At 48.5% G+C, this 18,656-nt stretch overlaps 3 protein-coding genes across 3 annotated transcripts; 1 reads left to right on the top strand and 2 right to left on the bottom strand.

Moving 5' to 3' along the window:
* Window positions 1-1,625: 1,625 nt before the first annotated feature.
* On the bottom strand, window positions 1,626-10,722 carry KCTD2 (potassium channel tetramerization domain containing 2). Its single transcript, XM_030231660.2, has 6 exons — window positions 10,420-10,722; window positions 8,927-9,035; window positions 8,267-8,358; window positions 7,502-7,597; window positions 5,667-5,792; window positions 1,626-4,964 (listed from the first exon to the last, which is right to left on the bottom strand). The coding sequence occupies exons 1-6, from the start codon at window positions 10,675-10,677 to the stop codon at window positions 4,935-4,937; spliced, it is 711 nt and encodes a 236-aa protein (XP_030087520.1). The 5' UTR covers window positions 10,678-10,722; the 3' UTR covers window positions 1,626-4,934.
* On the top strand, window positions 10,714-13,348 carry ATP5PD (ATP synthase peripheral stalk subunit d). The gene is made up of 6 exons (XM_009094419.4): window positions 10,714-10,825; window positions 11,188-11,317; window positions 11,888-11,984; window positions 12,472-12,543; window positions 12,902-12,964; window positions 13,083-13,348. Exons 1-6 carry the CDS (start codon window positions 10,768-10,770, stop codon window positions 13,212-13,214), a joined length of 552 nt encoding a protein of 183 aa, XP_009092667.2. The 5' UTR covers window positions 10,714-10,767; the 3' UTR covers window positions 13,215-13,348.
* Window positions 13,349-14,234: 886 nt separating this feature from the next.
* On the bottom strand, window positions 14,235-18,101 carry LOC103819992 (5-hydroxytryptamine receptor 3A-like). Its single transcript, XM_050981577.1, has 8 exons — window positions 18,053-18,101; window positions 17,723-17,883; window positions 17,044-17,153; window positions 16,234-16,400; window positions 15,301-15,461; window positions 14,946-15,156; window positions 14,616-14,735; window positions 14,235-14,458 (listed from the first exon to the last, which is right to left on the bottom strand). Exons 1-8 carry the CDS (start codon window positions 18,099-18,101, stop codon window positions 14,235-14,237), a joined length of 1,203 nt encoding a protein of 400 aa, XP_050837534.1.
* Window positions 18,102-18,656: the final 555 nt, after the last annotated feature.

Raw genomic sequence — 18,656 nt, 5'->3', positions numbered from 1 at the left:
TCCCTGGGGATGTGCCTTCACTGGGTATCACACATCTTCTTGGGCCAACAGCACTGGGAGGCAGCCTGGGGTGCTCTGATCAACCAGATGAGAGTCAGGGCCCATAACCCTCTGCTGAGGTCAGTTCTGCTGCAAACCATCCCCCTTTCCCTTCTGCTGCTGCAGTAGCTCTAGAGCAGCCTGGTTTTGGCAACAGGGAGAGCTGAGCTTTGGGCTCCTGGCATTGCAGACCAGCAATGCACTGGCATTGCAGACCAGCACATTAAGAGCTGATGTACAGGGTTGATTTTATTTTTGGGTAAGTTAACATACACTGTCAATCCTCCATAACCTCTCATCCCTGCAGCAAGTAAAAAAATTAATTTTTAAAGGAGTTAAGGGGTTTCACAGCCTTGGATGGGAAAGTGAGGATGGTGCAAAGACCTGGCAGCTCCAGCTTGCGGTTTCTGTAGGAACCACTGAGTAATGCTTCTGTCTCCTGCATGGTGACATGGCATTGTGTTAGAGGAGCCATCTGCCTGGCACACCTGGAGCTGGTTAAAGGTCCTGCAAAGCCTTTTCCAGCTTATGTGGCCTTATCAGACAGCCCTAAGGTGGGGTAGCAGGGCTATGGCTTTATGTAAATGTTGGCTGTAACCTGAATTTCTGCTGACAAGCCCTCTCTGATGAACAGATATGTGTGTGGTGTCAGCAGTGCAAGCACTGCAGTTTCCACCTCTGCCCAACACTCTGCTAGCACTTGAAGTGTGGCTTTGCTTTGGGCAAATTCACTGGCATTGCAGACATACACCCAGGTCTGGGATAGACAAATGGGTGTGGAGGTTTGAAAATACTATCTTAAATCAACTCATACTGTGTGGTGACTTGGCTTAGTCATGGTTTCTGGTGAGCTCCCTGTGCGGGGAGAGTCTCATCCTTTTCCACTGTGCTGGTGTTAAAACCTGGCTTGGGGATGTGTCAGCCCATCCCTGCTCTGTAGCTTTGAGGGTCTTGTGGCAGTGAGGATGGAGACTTGCAGCCTACAGAGTACCCACAGGAGGCAACAGCCACTTGTAATCAAGAGTAGGATTAACTCAACCCAAGACTTCCCATTCTTCACTTGTGTCCTTGTTCTTCCTTTTCATTGTGTTGGGCCTGAATTGCCAATGCCATCCAACTTCTGGCAGCACCAAAGCTGAAAGAGTCAGACCCTTCTGCCATGTAGTCCAGTGTTGAGTAGGGGCTTAGCAAATGACAGCTGACAAGGAAAAAAAATCGTCTTCCTGTTTTAGCTGCTCACATTTAGTGGTTGTATTAATATTCTACTTGCTTGTGGTTATCAGTAGAAATGGTTAGGATAAATGTGGAATTAGAGATTATTTTATAGACTAAAACATCAGAAACAAGTTTCAGTTTTAACTTTATCCCTGAAAGCAGCCTATGAGGACTCCAGATTCTCCTTTTGGCAAATTATTGTTAGAAGTGAATTGAAGCCAGAAGCAAATGCCCAATCTGCACATTTCTTCCCCCATAATGCAGTATCTGTGTAGTGCAGCCAAAGCAGCAGGCTGCAGACTGCCCTTCAAAGTTTTCAAACCCACTTCAGAATCTTTATTGGGGGGAAAAAAAAATCACATCATCTCAACTGTTATTCAAACACATTTAATAAACAAAGAGAAACAGTAGCAAAGGGCACTGACACTGACACACAAACTGTACAAAACCTCCGGGTAGGAGCCCACGGCCCGGCTACTCCGGCCTCTGCCCCGCAGCCAACCAGGCCCCCTTCGCCTCAGCCCACTCAGTCACCCCTGAGAAAAATCAGTTTTTAAAAATGTGCAGAAACAAAGACACTTCAAGAGGTTATTTCCAGTCTTGCCCTAATGGAACAATTTAGGCCACTGGGAAAGTTATAAAAAAAACTTAAGTGTCATAACACTCCATTCCCAGGATTAATACATTAAAGTGAACCTTCCCAAGAGGCATAAGCACTCTTGGACAGCCAGTAGATCTACCCCTGCTCTCCTACTCTATTCACCACAACATGCTACACTTTTTTTAGAGTGAATGGGACAAATTTCATCCTAATTCAGCACTAATTTTGATATAGTTGTGACTGAGTGAAAGGCAATGGAAGGAAAGCCCTGTTTGAGCACAGAAGGGATGCAACTGGTGCATAATGCTGAGACCTGTCCTGTCTCAGGCTAAAGGTGACTTAGCAGAGTCAGGGAAGGCGAAATCCTTCACTTGGAATGTACCTGCTCTGGATGGACTTCATGCCTGGTCCTAAACATCACCCATAAACTTGAACATCCAGTACCAATGATTTGTTTTCTACCATAAATTTGTTCTGCTGAAATTCAACAGATCCTGCAATGGAACCCCAAGAGTCCATGGTCCCCTGGCACCTTCTCACTGCCAAAAGCAGCATGAAAGGGAAAACCAAGATGCAACTTTGATCTTTCTTGTGCTCATCAGTTCAGCAGCTGTGGCATTTACCTGCTAATGGTGACTTTTAGGCTATGGCTCAGAGGGGATCACTTCATCAGGCAACCCTCCAGTGGGCTTCACCACATATGACACAAAGAAGCCAGGGTAGTGTTTGTTATTCTTGTCTACTTGAACCATACTGGACAGAAAGTCTCCCTCTGCAGCCAGTGTTGCTTTGAGCTCCATGGTTTAACAAGGTGCTCAGATGGCATCAATGTGGCAAATACAGCCTGACCAGTTGCTGTTGCCTTTAGTTCAGTATTTCTTGATCAGTCCCCAAAAACTCCCTCCTCTGAGGAAGGGGAATAAGACAAATCAGTGTTAAAGGGCTTTTCAAGCTGCTAACTTGCACACATGTGCTTGATTTCTTAGCTATGAGCACAGTGGCTGAGGCTACAGCATAGGGACAGAGGAGGGAGATCTGTACACATCACAGTGTTGTTCAGGCCCAGCCAAGGTGTGTAGTCTGATCACACCAACACCAGCTCACCATGTTATAAACAGGGCAGATGGAGGGAAGCAGAGCTGGGTTGTTCAGTGTGATGGAAAGCCAGCCATGATTCAACAGCCTGTCACTGACACAATGTGAATTCAAAGACATTTGGCACAGTCTGTTGTTACCAGGACTAATCTAGCACAGACAATTAAGCAGTCTTTCTTGAGAATGAGGCAAGGGCTCCACTGGAGGAGGTACACTGGCAAAGCAGGATGGAGGACAGGCAAGAGGACCTGCAGAAAGACTGGAGAGAGGCAGAGCACAGTGGTGCCACTCAGTGTCTTTGCTGCACATCTTGGTCACTGAACTGGTTGCTGGACTGTTGGTAGGACCCTCTCAGCAACAAGCGGTTAAGATGGAAAACCTGCCTAATTCTGTGTCAAAACTTTCAGGAGAACATGGATAGCTGAAGCCCTCCAGAAAGGAGCCCAACCCCTCAGTCCAGGTGAGGAATTTTCTGGTAGCTTATTGAGAAACATCTGCTCTGAGCTTGTCAATGTCTGAATTCCAGCATTTCCAAAGCTTTGCTGTAATGTCAGTTTGGGACTGAAAATGACCCAAGTGTCAGGACACTCAGGCTACAAAGAACAAAGCCAGGATGAAAGGGGAAAAACATGCAGCAAATTTCTATGAAATTCCATTTACCAGACTAGGAGGGACATGCCCTTGGTTAGGGGTGGCACAGAGTAACAGAGGGGAACCAGTGACTGCAGTTTGGCTAAGATTAGAATTCAAGAGAGGCACAAACGAACATTTTGCACATCCATCCAAGGCATTCCAAAAAAAAAAAAAAAAAAGGAAAGAAAAGTCACAAAAGTTGACACATCACTTTGGACAAGAAACATTACAATAGTTTGGCAACTTTTCACCAAACCCCCCCACCCCAGCTCTGTGATGTCCCTCTGTAATTTGAGGTGATCTCCTAAAGGTGGGGACATGAGGGGGCTGCAGGTAAATCACTGTGTGTAAATCGGGGATCTCCTCTGCAAAGGATCTCGTGGGGTCAGACAAACCTATCTGCTTGGTACAGTACAAAAGAAATTCTGCCTGCAGCCCTCCCTGGTGAGAGGGAAGGAGACAGAGCCCACACTGCTGGAGACAAACAAGGCAAAGCTGAACTTAGCAGCACCAAATCCCTAAACCTTGTGATTTTGCACCAGGCTAAGATATGGCCATGGCAGGGTACTGGGGGGGAAGATGTCACCACTATTCCTCTGTGGAGAAGTGTAAAGGATGGGATTATCACTCTATCACTATTTTGGGTGAACACCGGCCTCTTTGTTTATGCATACAAAGTAATGGGCTTTGGAAAATACCGGGAGCCCATGTGGAATAGTGTTACCAGCGAGACCTGTGTCAGATGGGTACACAACTCCCCTCCACTCAGATCTAAACTCAGCTCTTAGGAATTGAACAAGGAACAGATACAAAGCAAGGACAGAAAAGTTTGTGTGGGCTTTTTAGGAGTGATAGTTTTGTTCCTCCTTTTAAAGCCCTGTTCTTCAGATTTGGGGGAGAAGGGGGAGCACTGCAAGGTCCCTGCACTTTTCTAGTGGCAGACCTGGGTGCAAGCAATGGCACAGCTCAAATATGGGCCTTCCCATCCACAGCAGCCTGTGGAAGGTAGGATTGATTACAAGGGCCTGAGGACCTGAGCAACCTTCACAAAGGCTCCGACTGGGAATCCGGCCCAGCCATTTTCGGAAAAATTCAATACAGCGCTGGCCAAGTAAATAAAACAAATACTTGTGGAAAGGACTGTCCAACTGGAAGAGTCTTTTCCTCTCTCAGTTTCCACGGTAAGAGAAAAGCCTTTGGTTATGACCAGAATTATTTGCCATTGGCAGGACAGGCTTGGCTTTGCTTTGCATTAGCTTGGTTATTGTACAAGGGCTGGGTTGCTCTGTGGAGAGATGCTCTGCCCAGCTGGACTGCCCTGTGAAATCTGGGAGTTTAATGGACACTTGAATTACATCCGTGATCCTCGCTCCTGAAGAATCTGAAACAGAAGAGACCTTCTATGAAAAGCTCAGACAAGTTTAAATGCAAAAGTTCCTGTTCAGAGTCCTCGGGTTTTGCAGAGAAAGGAAGCATGGACTAATGTGAGAGCAGCTTGCAGGCTTTTATGCCACCACAACAACTGATGGGCTGGTTAAGGGTAAGTGAGCCCCTTCTCTAGAAATCCTGCTCAGCTGCTTGCCAGGAGGTAAAGATGTTGCCTTTTGTTTTTATTCTGGGAAAAAAAAAAAAAAAAAAAAAAAAAAAGTGGATTCATAGAATAGTTTAGTTTGGAAGGGACCTTAAAGCTGCCTTGGGCAAGGACACTTTCCACTAGACCAGGCTGCTCAGAGCCCCATCCAACCTGGCCTTGAACACTTCCAGGAATGGGAAGGTTTGAAGAGAAGAAAAATCTTGTTTCTCCCCTGCAACATCCTTCAACCACAAAACCTAACCTCAAAGATCCTTGCAACTCTGTTCTCCCTCTTCAAGTTACTCTTTCCTTCACTATTTTGATCTTAATTTGAAGTGCACAAAGAGCTTAGCTTAGCTCTTTGTCCTACAGTAAATCATGAAATCTTCCAAGAGGGGATAGAGAAGGTAATGGGAAAGCTGATCCACAGAATTACTGCTGCAGCTTGGTACAGGAAAGGTTTTTCTTTCTAGGAGAATTCAAATTGATACATCTGAGCAGTTGCCTTACCTTGGCCTTCTCACTTGGCTCCTTGACAATGCCATTGGTAGAATTGTTGAGCTCCCTGGACACAACACAGAGGAATTCTGCCTGGTCTTCATTTCCGTAGTTATAGGAAGATCCGATGCTGATCAGCTGTGCAACAGGAGACAGCCAAGGTAATGATCAGTAAGTCTTGATTTTATTCCTACAGTTGCTGTGAGATAGGACTGTCCCAGATCTGTTCTAGATGAAGTGTCCCCTGCAGCCTCCTGTGTGTGTGTGTAAGGCAGGGACACATCCGAGCTCCACAGCCCTCTAGTGGCACCTGGAGCTCCAGGAAGGAATTCCAACTTGAAACCAACGCTGAACAGAACATTGCCCAGTTTCTGAGGGTGGAAAAAGGGAAAACAGATTGTGCAATATATAATATCCAGTTCACTCAGACGTGGGCAGGCGTTGCAAATTGCCTGGTCCTTGCTGAACTCAGCTCTCAACTGCCTTGTGACTGATGTGGAAATGGGAATTCTTAACCCCAGGCAGATGTTGGATTAACTGGGGACATGTGGCAAACAGACACTGTCCTTTATGTGGATGCTGACAAAATGGAGTCTGGTATCTGTGTAAACAGGATTATATTCTATTACTGTTGTGTTGAGGGGGTCTGGACTCAATCCAAGAAATCCCATCTGTCTCATTCATCATTATTACATTGAAAGGACATCCGGGAGTACAGAGCTAATTTGTCATTTACAACTCAGTTCTGCTTTCCAGAAAATAAATCCAAGTCATCTGAAGAAAGCATTGTGACTCTTACCAACTGTGTGTGTCTGGGAAACTTTAATGTGCAGCATGCACCTTAACTTCCATGTCCAAATAGATTTTGGAAGAGCCAGCTCCATATTTATGGATGATAGATTTGAAAAGGAAGATTAGGAAAGATCTAAGGGTGTTTTTAGGGTGAACATGAAAGGCACTGCCTGTAGCCTCAAGGTTTTGGGGGTGTAGATATGGATGTGTGAAAAGCAGATTCTGTAAACTGTTGGACAGTAAAACCTGGGTGTTGGAGAACTGCATTTTCATGGAGTGGTTCTTGGTCACAAGATTTCACTATTTCCTTACAGGGGCAGGTTTTTGGCCACCTCTCCACTCTGAGATAGTTTTCAGGCATTACAGAACAGATCCATAGGAACAACTGATGGGAAGTGCTGTTTCTAATCCTCTGCCTCACTTCATGTCAGCACACTTCCCACAGCATGCACTTGTACTGAAGCTGGACTAAATGGGAAGACACTGCTGTAATCCACAGACCCTATTCTGCAGTTTCTTGATATAACATAACACACAGGCCAGCTGGCTCCAGTTCTCCCTCCTCAGAAATAAGAGATCAGTGTTTGATTCCAGAAACCAAATGTGGAACCAATGCCACATGCAACTGCAGTGACACCCAGCCCCTGGAACTAGGTGCACTGCAAAGATATCTGCAGACATCTCATGTCACTCAGAGCCTCTTTAGGAAACACAGCAGTTGTGGCTTTGAGGTTCCAAGAAAGATGTGCTGTGTTTTTTCCTGGATAGAACTGTTATACTGTGGCCTGGTGTATGTGATGAAATGCAGCAGAAGGGAAGGAAATGCTCTGGGATTTGACAAGGAGACAAGCCCTGAGAGAAAATGAAATCTCTCTGGCAGCTCGAGTGACTTCTGCTCTCCCCTGTCAGTAGCTGGACAAAAGTGGATTGCTGCTCAGGTCAGGCTTCTTATTCAGAAGAGCAGAGCAGTGTGAAGAGCAACTCAACAAGCAACTCTACCTATTCTATCTACATGCAGTTCTCAAGGGAATTCTGCCACTCTTTGGTAATGGTACCTGTTCAAATTTCCATCCGTCGGACATGGTGGACACCATCTGTGTGAGCTCTTCCTCTTGGCACTGCAGCACTCTGTACACGTGTTTCACAGGTCCCTGGAGCACAGAAAATAATGGCTGTAGTTTAGTAATTGCTTTACTAGTATCACGCTAGAAAATTAGCATTAGTATCATTCCTAAGATGACAACCACTCCTGCTCTCATCCTAGGAAGTCAGAGCCCCACAGCCTTTCTAAGGACTTTTTTATCCCACTGATTCCAAAACAGAACCATATGCCTGGCATTCTTCTCTTAAAAGCTTTCTAGGCGTCTAATCTACAGTTAAAGCAAAACTTCTTTAGCTTTCAAAGCCATTTGCTGCTTTTTGAAAACATTTCTGAAATTGAATCTACTGGATGTGCTGATATCAGCTGAACATCAATGGGAAAAACATGGCACAGAGAGACAAAGGGAAAAAATGGTTTAGAGAAGGAAGAGTTGGAGCTGTTCTTTGCCAAAGCAGTGTGTTTTGCTTTATAACCACCCATGTCTGCTCCTGGCCCTCTCCTCTAGGTGTCCCTTGCGATTCCCCACAGTGCTGAGATGACTCAGTGGTCTGTGCTTTATAAAGCCACACTCAGAACTCTTTGCTAGCCATGCCCTGCATCCACCTAACAGCATTTATTCCTGTTACTGCTGAACCAAAGAAGTGCTACTTCAAGGGCCTGGAGCCATGCTTGCCCTCCTGTGCCCCAGAAGTGACTCCATCACCCAGAGGTGCATTACTTGAGAGGTTCTGTTCTCGTTGTCCCGTATCCGCTCCTTCACCAGTCGCACGAGGGACGCGATGTTGTAAAACTCAGCCTCTTCCAGCACCCCTGAAGAGGAACCCAAAGCACAGATTCTGCTACTTTGCATAGGATAGAATGAAGATGATTTTGTCACAAGGATGCAAACCTGCTGCTGACTCCAAATCTAGCCCAGATGTCAGAATCCCAAATGTGCCACCCACCCCCTGCTCTCAGGCTAGGAGAAAATGCCTGACTAGCTGTCACCTCCTTTTGTGACTTAAGAGGATCTTTAAGAAAGATTATTTCCCTTTCCCTGCAATTATCACAAATTTTATGGTACAATGTCTATTTCTTCACCCAGCCTCGTCAAGGGAAAGCCCTCAGAGCTGCCTCTTTGAGGAGAACCATGGTCTGTGAGGGGCAGATGGGCTGTAACACACCTTGGGCTCAGAACAGTGACAGGGTGTGCCGTGAGCTGCAGCCTCTGCTCTCGGGAAGACACAGAATGTGAAGACTTAATCCCTGCTAATGAGCAATTAACAGTACTAACAGCACTCCTGGGAAACTTGCTCACACTCTCATACCAGTTTATGGTGAGGGCTCCTGGATGTGCTGTCAAACAGCACTTCCAGCCTTCCCTGTGTTTTTCTCTTACCTTCCTCTGCAAGCTCCTTGTTTATGATGAGCTTCCCGTGCCGGAGGTAGTTCAGTATGGGACCAAAGTATGTGGGGTCTCTGTCAATGAGATAGGCCCCAGTCTCATCCTGAGAGCAAAACAGGGACAGCTCAGTGGTACCAGGAAAAAAGAATTTCAATCTAACACAATAAATGGAACAGTTTCTCTTTGAGAACCTGGATTAATTTGCCTGTGGGAGGTGTACAAATGTGCTACATTTAAACCATTTTTCTTTTTCAGTGTCTGATCTATGAACATTGCAGCCCCAGTAAGGCTGGCTAGTGCCTTACATGAAGCACTTATTCACACAGTTTATGGACCTGCAGAAAAAAGCAGGGATTAGGAGGGCTTTTTCACTGCAGTAAGAACCAAAACCAGGCAGTTTTATTCGGGCTAAGCCTGTTCTCCAGACTAGTTTAACTAGGAGGCTCTGGAGGCAGATGGGATCTCCAGTTCTAGTAAGGGCACCTGAGAGCCAAAACAGTTCTTTTTTTCTTTTTTCCCTTTCCACTATTTCAAACACACATTGCAATGCTCCAGCCACGTGGCCAGCAATACAACAACAAATGGCATTAAATAACGAACAACTGACAGCCAAAAGCATCTCTTGAGCAGCTCTGAAGCACTGCCAGGCTGTCTGCAGAACTCTCAGATCCCTCTCTTAAGGACTTTAAAGCATTGTTTCTCCTGCCAATCTACTCTAAAGCAATAAGAAACTGTGCAAACCCACTCTGAAATATCTCCTCTCCTCACTGATGGTGCTGACTGATATTTCAGTCACAACCAGGATTTATCTTGTGATTAAACTCCAAATAGAGCAGCAATAGACTCAACTAATTCTGGTGGACCCACTCACAACACATTTACACCACCTTGTGCACCTGATTCTGTGGAAAATCTGCAATTGCAAGAATAATTGTTTGCAAAATCCTGACAATAAACTGCAGTGACTTTAAAACTGTCAAGCCATGCGAGGAATGTGCACTATGATCTTTTATGAGAATGAAGTGAAATATGTTAAAAACCAAACCAACAGCAAACATGCTCAGGGTGAGAAATTGTAACATTCCCGTTTCTAGGAGTTTGCTTCCCTGCTGTAACCACCGGGGGAATGTGGGCTCCTCCTTGAGCGCAGTCCATGGGAAGTGGAGGGATCAGAACCTGCGGCATCTGAGTGTCACAGGCGCGAGGGCAGAGCCAAGTCCCGTTCTTGGGGATGCCACCCCCTCCCTGGCCGTGCGACACGAGGGACAAGCCAATGATGTGTCAGAGTGACGTGCCCCAAACCGTGAGACATCAGCCCACGCACGGCCCGGGCCCGGGGCAGTACAGGAGGCTCGGGGACAGAGGCAGCCGGGGGTGTCCCCCTGCCCGCGGGACAGCTCTGGGCACCCTGGTGACGCCGGCTGCCATGGCGACTCGGGGAGGGGCTGTGCCGGCGTTGGGGGGTCCCGGCCCCGCCGCGGCCTCACCTTGTCGGAGCCGAGCTCGGGCCCGTCCTGGCAGCATAGACGGCACAGGAAGGACTTGGGCTCCCGGCACAGCGTCTGCCGGGTGCTCACGAAGTACGTGCCGCCCACGTTCAGCCGCACCCACTTGGAGGCTGCGGCGGGCGGGGACAGCGCCCCGGCGGACCCCGCCGTCGCTCCGGCCGCGCGGGGGCTGGGCGGCCCCGGCGCCCCCCCGGGGCCCGGGCTGGGCGTGCGGCCCCTCGGCGGCCCCTCGGCCATGGCGGAGCCTCAGCACCCGCCCGCCGCCATCGCCGCCCGCGCCGCTTCCGGGGATGATGACTTCCAGTGAATCCGCGTTTTGATTGGGCGATGGGAGCTGAGGGGGCGGTACTTCCGGCGGCGGGGACGAGGGTGTCGGTCAGTGAAGGTGAGAGCGGGGCCGGGGAGCGGGAGGGGGGCAGGGAAAGAGGTCTTGGGGAGGGGAACCTGGAAGCCCGAGGGTGGGGGCGCCCTCGGTGTTGGGAGGCTCTTGGGAGAGGACGGGGGCCAGCGTGAGGTCGCGGCGGGGCTCGGGAGCGACCCTCGTGTCCCGATCCCCCGGTGCCCGCCTTCCCTCCGTGTCTCGATCCCCTAGTGTCCCTGCCCCGTTCCGCGACCTGACCCTTTCCGTGTCCCCGTCCCCCGTATCCCGCCCCATCCCGCCCCCTCTTTCCCGAGGGGAGCCGCTCTCCCCAGCTCCGCTCCGCGGTCCCCGCCGGCGCTGTGACCCACCGGTGTCTCCCGGACCAGGCGGAGCCATGGCGGGACGCAGAGCTGCCCTTAAGGCCGTGGACTGGGCGGCCTTCGCCGAGCGAGTGCCCCAGAGCCAGCGAGCCATGTTCAACGCGCTGAAGACCCGCAACGATGCGCTGACGGCCCGGTGAGTGCCCGCCCGCTCCACGGGGCCGCTCAGCCCTGGCCCGGCAGCCGGCTGTGAGTGCTGCTGTCTGTCCTTCTGTGGTCCCGCAGGAGTGGCCTCGCAGGTATTAAAGCGGGTCACCTTGAGGCAGCTGGTGGCTTTTTTTGGCAAATCACCTTTAGTTAATCTTCCCCAGGGTAAACCCATAGCTGCAGTTCTGTGAATGCACCTTGCTTTGGCAGAAGCTTTGTCGCTGTTAAATGCTCTACAAATTCATCTGTGGTTCTCAAATCTTTTAGCATTCTCTGCCTGATACAAGTGCTGGCTGTTGTAGGGAATCCTGGTGATTGCCCCTGGCTCAGTGTTGTGAAACAGCCTCGTCCTTCCTTAAGGGCTGCACCCAGAGGGGCTGAGTGAAGCAGGGCAGAGCTGCAGGCTGAGCTCTGCCTGTCTGTCCAGAGGAGCCAGTTCCAAGGGCAGAGGGATTTGCAGAAATGGCTTGTTTCAAACTTGAGAACACCTAAACTAAACACAGCAGGCTGTCCTGATGCTCAGGCTGCTGCTCACGTCTGCTGTGCTCCATCCTTTCAGGTTGGCTGCGCTGCCAGAGAAGCCCCCGGCCATTGACTGGGCTTTCTACAAAGCTAATGTTGCCAAGGCTGGAATGGTGGATGAGTTCCAGAAGAAGGTCAGTCTCCTTGCCAGCTGGTTATTGCTCTTTGGAGTTTAATTGGGGTACTGAGAGGAGAACACCAGGATCAGCAGAGGAGGTTGGTTGCATCACTATGAAAATTTGTCTCCCAAGAGTGGAGGCACCCACTGAGCTCAGATGGGTCTGGGAGCTTTGTGGGGGGCAATAACTCTGATAGGGTAAGTCTGTGGTGTGGGACCTTCCAATTTACTTCCAGTGCTGTGGGGAGTGGCTGGTGTTGTGTGTCCTGGGGGTGGTGGGCCGGATAGAGGAGGTGTCTGGAAGCTCCTGGGTGAGCAAGTGCTGCTTGGGAGGGACAGGGGACAGAAGCACTGATGACTCTTAGCCCATGAGCACACATGGTTGTGAGCAAATCCTAGGAAGACAGGAGGGAATGCTCCCCTGCTGCTAGGGAAGGTGACCTCGATGTGAAGGATTGTTTCAGTCAAACAAACCTTAAAAATATTTGTCTTTCAATTTACAGTTCAGTGCTCTGAAGGTTCCTGAGCCAGTGGATACACAAACTGCCAAGATTGATGCCCAGGAGAAGGAAGCTGTAAGTGAACCATTCCCTGCTGTTGAGGCTGTGCCTGCCTTCTCTGGGGATGGGAAGGGGTGAGAGGGAGGGGATGTTCTGGATGTGCCCCTGCACAGGCAGGACATCCCGAGGCAGGGCACAGCTCTGCCCTTCACATGTGTGCCTGGCTTTCTGAGCAAGGGGATCCCTGCACAGGGAAGGGTTTGGCTCTTTGGGATCTGCTGGAGAGTCCATCAGTTACCCAGTGTAACAGTGATGGATTTTAATGCCATGGATTTGAAATGGATTTGAAAGCCTGGTGGGGGGTGTGTGCAGGTTCACTCTGGGTCGGTGTCTTTATCATCACCACTCTCCCCACGTCCTCTGCCCTCCCCAGGCCAAGAGCACTGCTGAGTACATCCAGGCTTCCAAAGCTCGCATCGCCCAGTACGAGCAGGAGGTGAGGCTGGATTTTGCTTAGGGAACGTTCTCTGGACCACACCCCTTGCTCTCCTGGGTGTGCTTTGCTCCTTCCTGCTGACCACTGACTTGTGATGTGTCTGTCCCTGCTTCCACAGCTCCAGAAGCTCAAGAACATGATTCCCTTTGAACAGATGACGTATGAAGACTTGAGTGAAGCCTTCCCTGAAACCAAACTGAACAAGGAGAAATATCCATTCTGGCCCCACAAGCCAATTGCTGATCTGTAAACTGATCAGGGAGCTGTTTAATGACTGTCAGACTCCAGGATCTTATAAATAAAGAGCTTTCTCTGTTTGTGGCTTAGATCTTAGACATGAGTTCTGAGTAATGTGGAGCAATACAGTAACTCTCAAACATTCCACTTTTTCTGGATTTTGTGTTGTCTATCCATGAGCTTGTTTTGGTAGCAGGGACCAAGCTTCCTGTTCTGCTGATCAAACTGAACCCTGTGAAATGCAAATAAACCTCCTGTCCCTCTCTGTAACCACGAGGTGCAGGGAATGGAGTTCTCCTGCCCTTGCAGGCAGACACTTGCTCAGAAGTTGAATGTGTGTAGCCCTTTGAGATGTTTGAATGTATTTGGCAGTGATTTGGGTGTGTTTGGAGTGTCTCAGGACTTCTACAGCCACAAGTCGGGCTGTTTTCTGGGCTGATTGTGATTGTTTAGGAAGAGCCAATTGCAAAAGGAGTTGAAAGAGTGTTGGTGTATTGAGATGCACATAAAAAAAGTTACTTTTTAAGTTTTTTTTAAAAAGACTTAATCATGGTGCTCCTTTTCTCTTTGCCCTGGTTTTCTGAATGCTGCTGATCTTACTGGAACTCACAGAAACAATAGTAAAGGCTTTCATTGTTTTATTTAGTAATCTGAGGTGGCATTCTTAAACACCTTCCCTCAAGATGGAAACTCCTCTAAGAGAAGGCAATCAGCTCCTTTTCTTCTTGGTCATGTTGGAGGTCAGATTTACAGATAGGTAGAATGAAGCTGTTATCCCCAGATTTTACAACTATTTTATTCAAATACCTTAGTAGTCCACAGAATACCTCAAGAACATCTGTAGTTCTACTGAACCAGAGTACAAAGCACTACTCATGCAGATCTTGGGTCCTGTGGCTTTGAATTTTAATAATTTTATTTTATTCAAGCAACTGAACTGCAGCTCTATGAATTGACCAGGAGCAAATTACAGCAGGTGATCAGAAGCAGCACAGTAGAGAACAACTGAGCTGGCACTGGGCAGAGCTGACATTCAGCTGCTCCATTTAACAAAAATCACAGTAAAAAAGAACAGGGACAGGAAGAGGTGGCTGAAGAGAAGCACTTTCTCCAGAACTGGAAGAAACTGGTCCAGCTCCTGCAGCTGCCAGAGGCGCTTGGTAGGCTGCCCTTGTCCTTGGGCCTTGGGAGAGTGCAGCTGCTGGGGACCCCCCTTGGCCAGATTGCCTGGGGGTCTCTTGGGCAGCTTGTGTGGGTCTGCAGGGAGTGAAGGGCAGTGTCAGCACAGTGGGGCCACCGTGGCTCACACTGCCTGGGGCATTGTTTACCCCTGAGGAAACCCACCCTGGCTCCAGCAAACATGCAGGAAAATGCCCCAAACCCCCTCTGTTACGGGTGTTAAGGGTTGTTTTACCTTGCTGGAAGCTCCTGAGGACCTTGTCCAAGCCCCTGGATTTATGCTGCTGGTACAACAGGAAGAAGGTGTCTAACACAGCCATGATCATGAGCAGGAAGGTGCCCAGGAAAAACACCACTGCAGAACAACAGGAAAACAGAGAAAGCTCTGGAGAATTGGCATTTTCTTACATTCCATTGCCTGGTTGGGAACAGGGAAAGCCTAACTCCAGCAATCAAGCTTAGCTGTTCATGACTTCAGTGTTCATGAACGTGTATCAACACCCAAAAGCCTTCCCTAGGGCTGCCACCTGCATTTATTCGGGGTTTATTTGATAAAGGTGGGTACCTATGATGGGTGGTTTGTTGGAGGAAGTTGGGAGGCTGTTGTTGAGAATCACAGCCAGCATGGAGCTGCCGAGGATGATGGCAATCTGGAAGTTGATTTTCTCCTCGAGAGAGCTGGGACCAAACAACACAGCCATGTCCAGCAAGTACAGGGCACACGTTGGGAGGATCAGGTTCAGAATGTAGAGAGTGGGTTGTCTCTCCATGGAAATCTGTTGAGGAAGATGGACAAAATTGATAAGCAGGAGATGACTCAATGTGCTGACAAATTCCCTAATGTAAAAAATTGTCTTGTTTTGTACTGGGGGTTTTTTAGTGCCAAATCACTGCAATATAATATGGAAGTGCCACCATACCACATAGGTGACCACAGAAAATCCTTTGTCATCCATCATTTCCGTGAATTCAATGATGCTTAGGTTGGTAAACTTCCATTCTCCATCAGTTAGGATTAAGCTCTTGCTGTCTTTTATGATCTCAGTTGGTGTCCGTCTCGTCTTCATGACAAAGTCTGTTACTGCTTGGGCAGGAGGCAGAGGGGGGAGGGAAGTTGAAGAATTTAGGAATTTAATTATTAGAGGTCAGTTATTCCTCTCCCTTTCCCACCCAACTGAGGGTGTATGCAGACAGGAAGGGGAAAGGTTTCATGCACTGCTCAGGTTTCTCGGCCCATGAGGGAGAAATTAAAAAGGTCTCTGGGAAGAGGCTTGGCTGGACCTCTGGGAATGTGGATCAGAGGGGAAACATTTGTTGAATTAGGGCAGTTGGCCTTTGTGGATGGGACCGGGGAGATTTTGTGTCACCTTTGCTTATATTTCAGCCCTTCCTGTAGGGATGAACTCTAACTGCAATTTGAATCCTTGAAACTGTCATTTCAATGGCTGTATTTGATGCCCTTGGAAATCTTTTCCAATCTTAAGATTCTATGATTAATTTCCTCCTATTTCTATGGCTTTCAGGTGTGTTTAAAGATCAGTCCTGCAAAATTCTATGTGAACAAGTAGCAGTTTTGCAGGAAGCCTCCTTGTCCCAGGTCTTTTGGTTTGTAGAAACCAGTCCTAGTAGGGGCTTGGCAGAGAACATCTGTATTGTTCCAGAGATGTTGCTGGGAAATGTGCCAGGACAGAATGGCAGCATTTTAACTCATTTTCCCTGGTCTCATATGACCTCAACCCCGCTGTGAGCATGTGGTGCTGCTCAGGAGCCCAGGAGTTACCAGGGCCCATTTCATCCAGTCCTCCTTCTCCAAATCCAGCCCAGAGGTGGTCAAGCTCAGTCTGCAGCTGTACCTGGGTAGAGGAATGAAGCTATGCTCAAGTTGCACATCTGGGTGTCGAAGGGGAACTTGAAGATTATCAAGCTGCAAGTCAGGGTGACCTGGTAGGGCCGGGTGGAGTTGAAGCTGCCGTTGTGCATGAGGACCATGTAATTCAGCTCTGGGTTTTGCCCGCTCACTCTGGAGGGAATAGACAGGGAGAGTAACTGAGCCTGAGATGCTGCCTGTGCCTCAGTTCCATCAAACCAGGATGTCAGCACCCTGTTGGGGGCCTCTGAGCCACCACCCAGACCTGGGATACATCAGGAAGAGAGGAAACTAGGTCTGGGAGAAGGGCTCAGGAGCCCTTTGGGATCAAGGTTTGCTGTAGCTCTGCACCTCCTGAGCATCTCCTGCCTCTCTGTCCTCTGCTTCCTGCCCTCACCAGGGCAGGGGCTCATTCCTAGCTCTGCCTCCCACTTCTTTCTTCCTCTGGAGAGCTGGTGGAGGTGCCCATCCCTCTGTCAGGACCTCAGTGCTCTTCCCTGTATCTTTCCACACGCTACTAAAGGTCACTTTATTCCACAGCAGTGCTGGTTTCTGCTGCTCCCTTGGTTTTAGCTGCAACCCAGATGGGATATTTCAGGAGCTGTTACAGAGCCACTAAGTGCTTTGTATAAACTGCAGTCACCATTAATCTAAATTAGGAGGCTCTCTGTTACAGAGAGCTCAAGGGAACAACTTTTAGCCATCTGAGTTTATCCCATTTCCTATAATATAACCAACAGTTTGCATCCTTTGTATTTCTGTTAAGCCAGTGGATAAAAATGAAAGGGGAACGTACCGCTCCAAGATGAAGATGGGGGGTGACCAATACGTATCCATGGGCAGAACAATTTCAGAGATGTTACAGAAATCCCGTGGGTCCCAGGTTGCAAAAGGGTTCTGCCATTCCTGAGGGAAGAAGTTGCAGGAGAGAGATGAGCTCTGGGCTAGGCACCAGACTTTGTGTTGGGCATCAGGAGAGAAACGCTCTTGAGGGACCTACCAGGGTCAGGACAAAGTAAAAACTGGCTGTCTGGAGCTTTTCCACCTGGAAAAACAAAGATATTTAGCTGATTTTCTTAGATGTATCCAATGCAGAACCTCTTCCCTGACCACAGACTGAAGTAATGGGGCTTGGGAAGAGTGCTCATGGCTCTTAATCCTACGGCTGAAGAGTGGGAGCTGACAGTCCAATGGTTAGGAAAAATAATAGGTTATTGTTAACATTTCCATGGCAGTGTCCTGAAAATGCACTGCCCAGTTCAGGCACTCTGCAGGGTGTTTGGAGCCTCCCACTAAGCAGACTGCTTGTCTGGATGTGACTTCTGGAAGGAATGGGAGAAAAGTGCTTTCCAACAGCAGAAAGCTGAAGTGGAAGGGACTGATTCTCACCCCTGTGGACTTGCTGTGAGAAGACTCAAACCCTGGCCTAGTAATAGCCCAGTTTCCTGTTGTAAAAACTCATTTTGGGTCCTTACCACAGAGAGAATTGCCACCAGAAAGAAATCCACCTTCACTTCCACAGGCTCCTTCATGTTTGTCTTGGGCAGAATGTACGTATGCAGCTTGTCGTGAGAGGAGATGTTCAGGTAGTCAACAATGTCATAGTAGGTGCAGAGGTACTTTGGAGCAGCCCCTGCTGGAAAGAGAATTCCACTTGAAACAAAAACATCAGGCAACCTGTGAGGATGCATCAAAAAAGAAAAGGTGTGGAGCTGTGGATGTGAAAAATGTTAACACATAAAAATCCCTTCTCACACAGATGAGAACAGAATTCTTCTAAGGTTTTCAACCCCCCTTGCACTTACCTGTCCCAAGAGAAAAGGTGAGGATGGCTACAAAAACTCCCTGCATCATCTCCTGCTTCCAAATAAGGAGGAGAATGGTACCGTGAGTCTTATGAACTGGTCCAGGACACGTCATTTGTTATGTGGAAGTTGATTTGATATTTATTAATGAGGGATGGATTTTTGTAAACACATTTTATCTGTTAGGAGGAAGAATTTGCTAATGGTTTGATGCACTCAACTGGCTCTTAGGAGTAGCCTTTAGTTGTGGTCAAGGAAAAATAAGGTCATTAAAAAAAAAATCCAACAATTTGAGGGAGAGGAAAAGAAAGGGCCCATTCCCACAAAGAAAAGGCAAAGAGCCAGAGCTACTCAGTAGCAATTTAGGCTCATTTATGGTGCTGAGAGTTTGCTGCAACCCCAGTGAAAAGGATCAGGAATTAGTGCTTGTGTGACTGAGGGCTGTGGGGGAGGCTGCTCTCCTTTGAGCCCTGTCCTGCTTCCCAGCACACCTCATTGTGTCATTTCCCACTGAGCCCTCCATGCACCCATGGATTTTCTGCTTCTGCCTCCTTGCTGATCTCCTGTGCTCCTTATGTTCTTTTCTGAGTCCTCACAGTTAAGA

The sequence above is a fragment of the Serinus canaria genome, chromosome 18 (genome assembly GCF_022539315.1).
Source record: "Serinus canaria isolate serCan28SL12 chromosome 18, serCan2020, whole genome shotgun sequence".
Taxonomy (NCBI): Eukaryota; Metazoa; Chordata; class Aves; order Passeriformes; family Fringillidae; genus Serinus; species Serinus canaria.
Note: the sequence above shows the minus strand (reverse complement) of the source record. Positions and strands in the feature narration are given on the sequence as shown.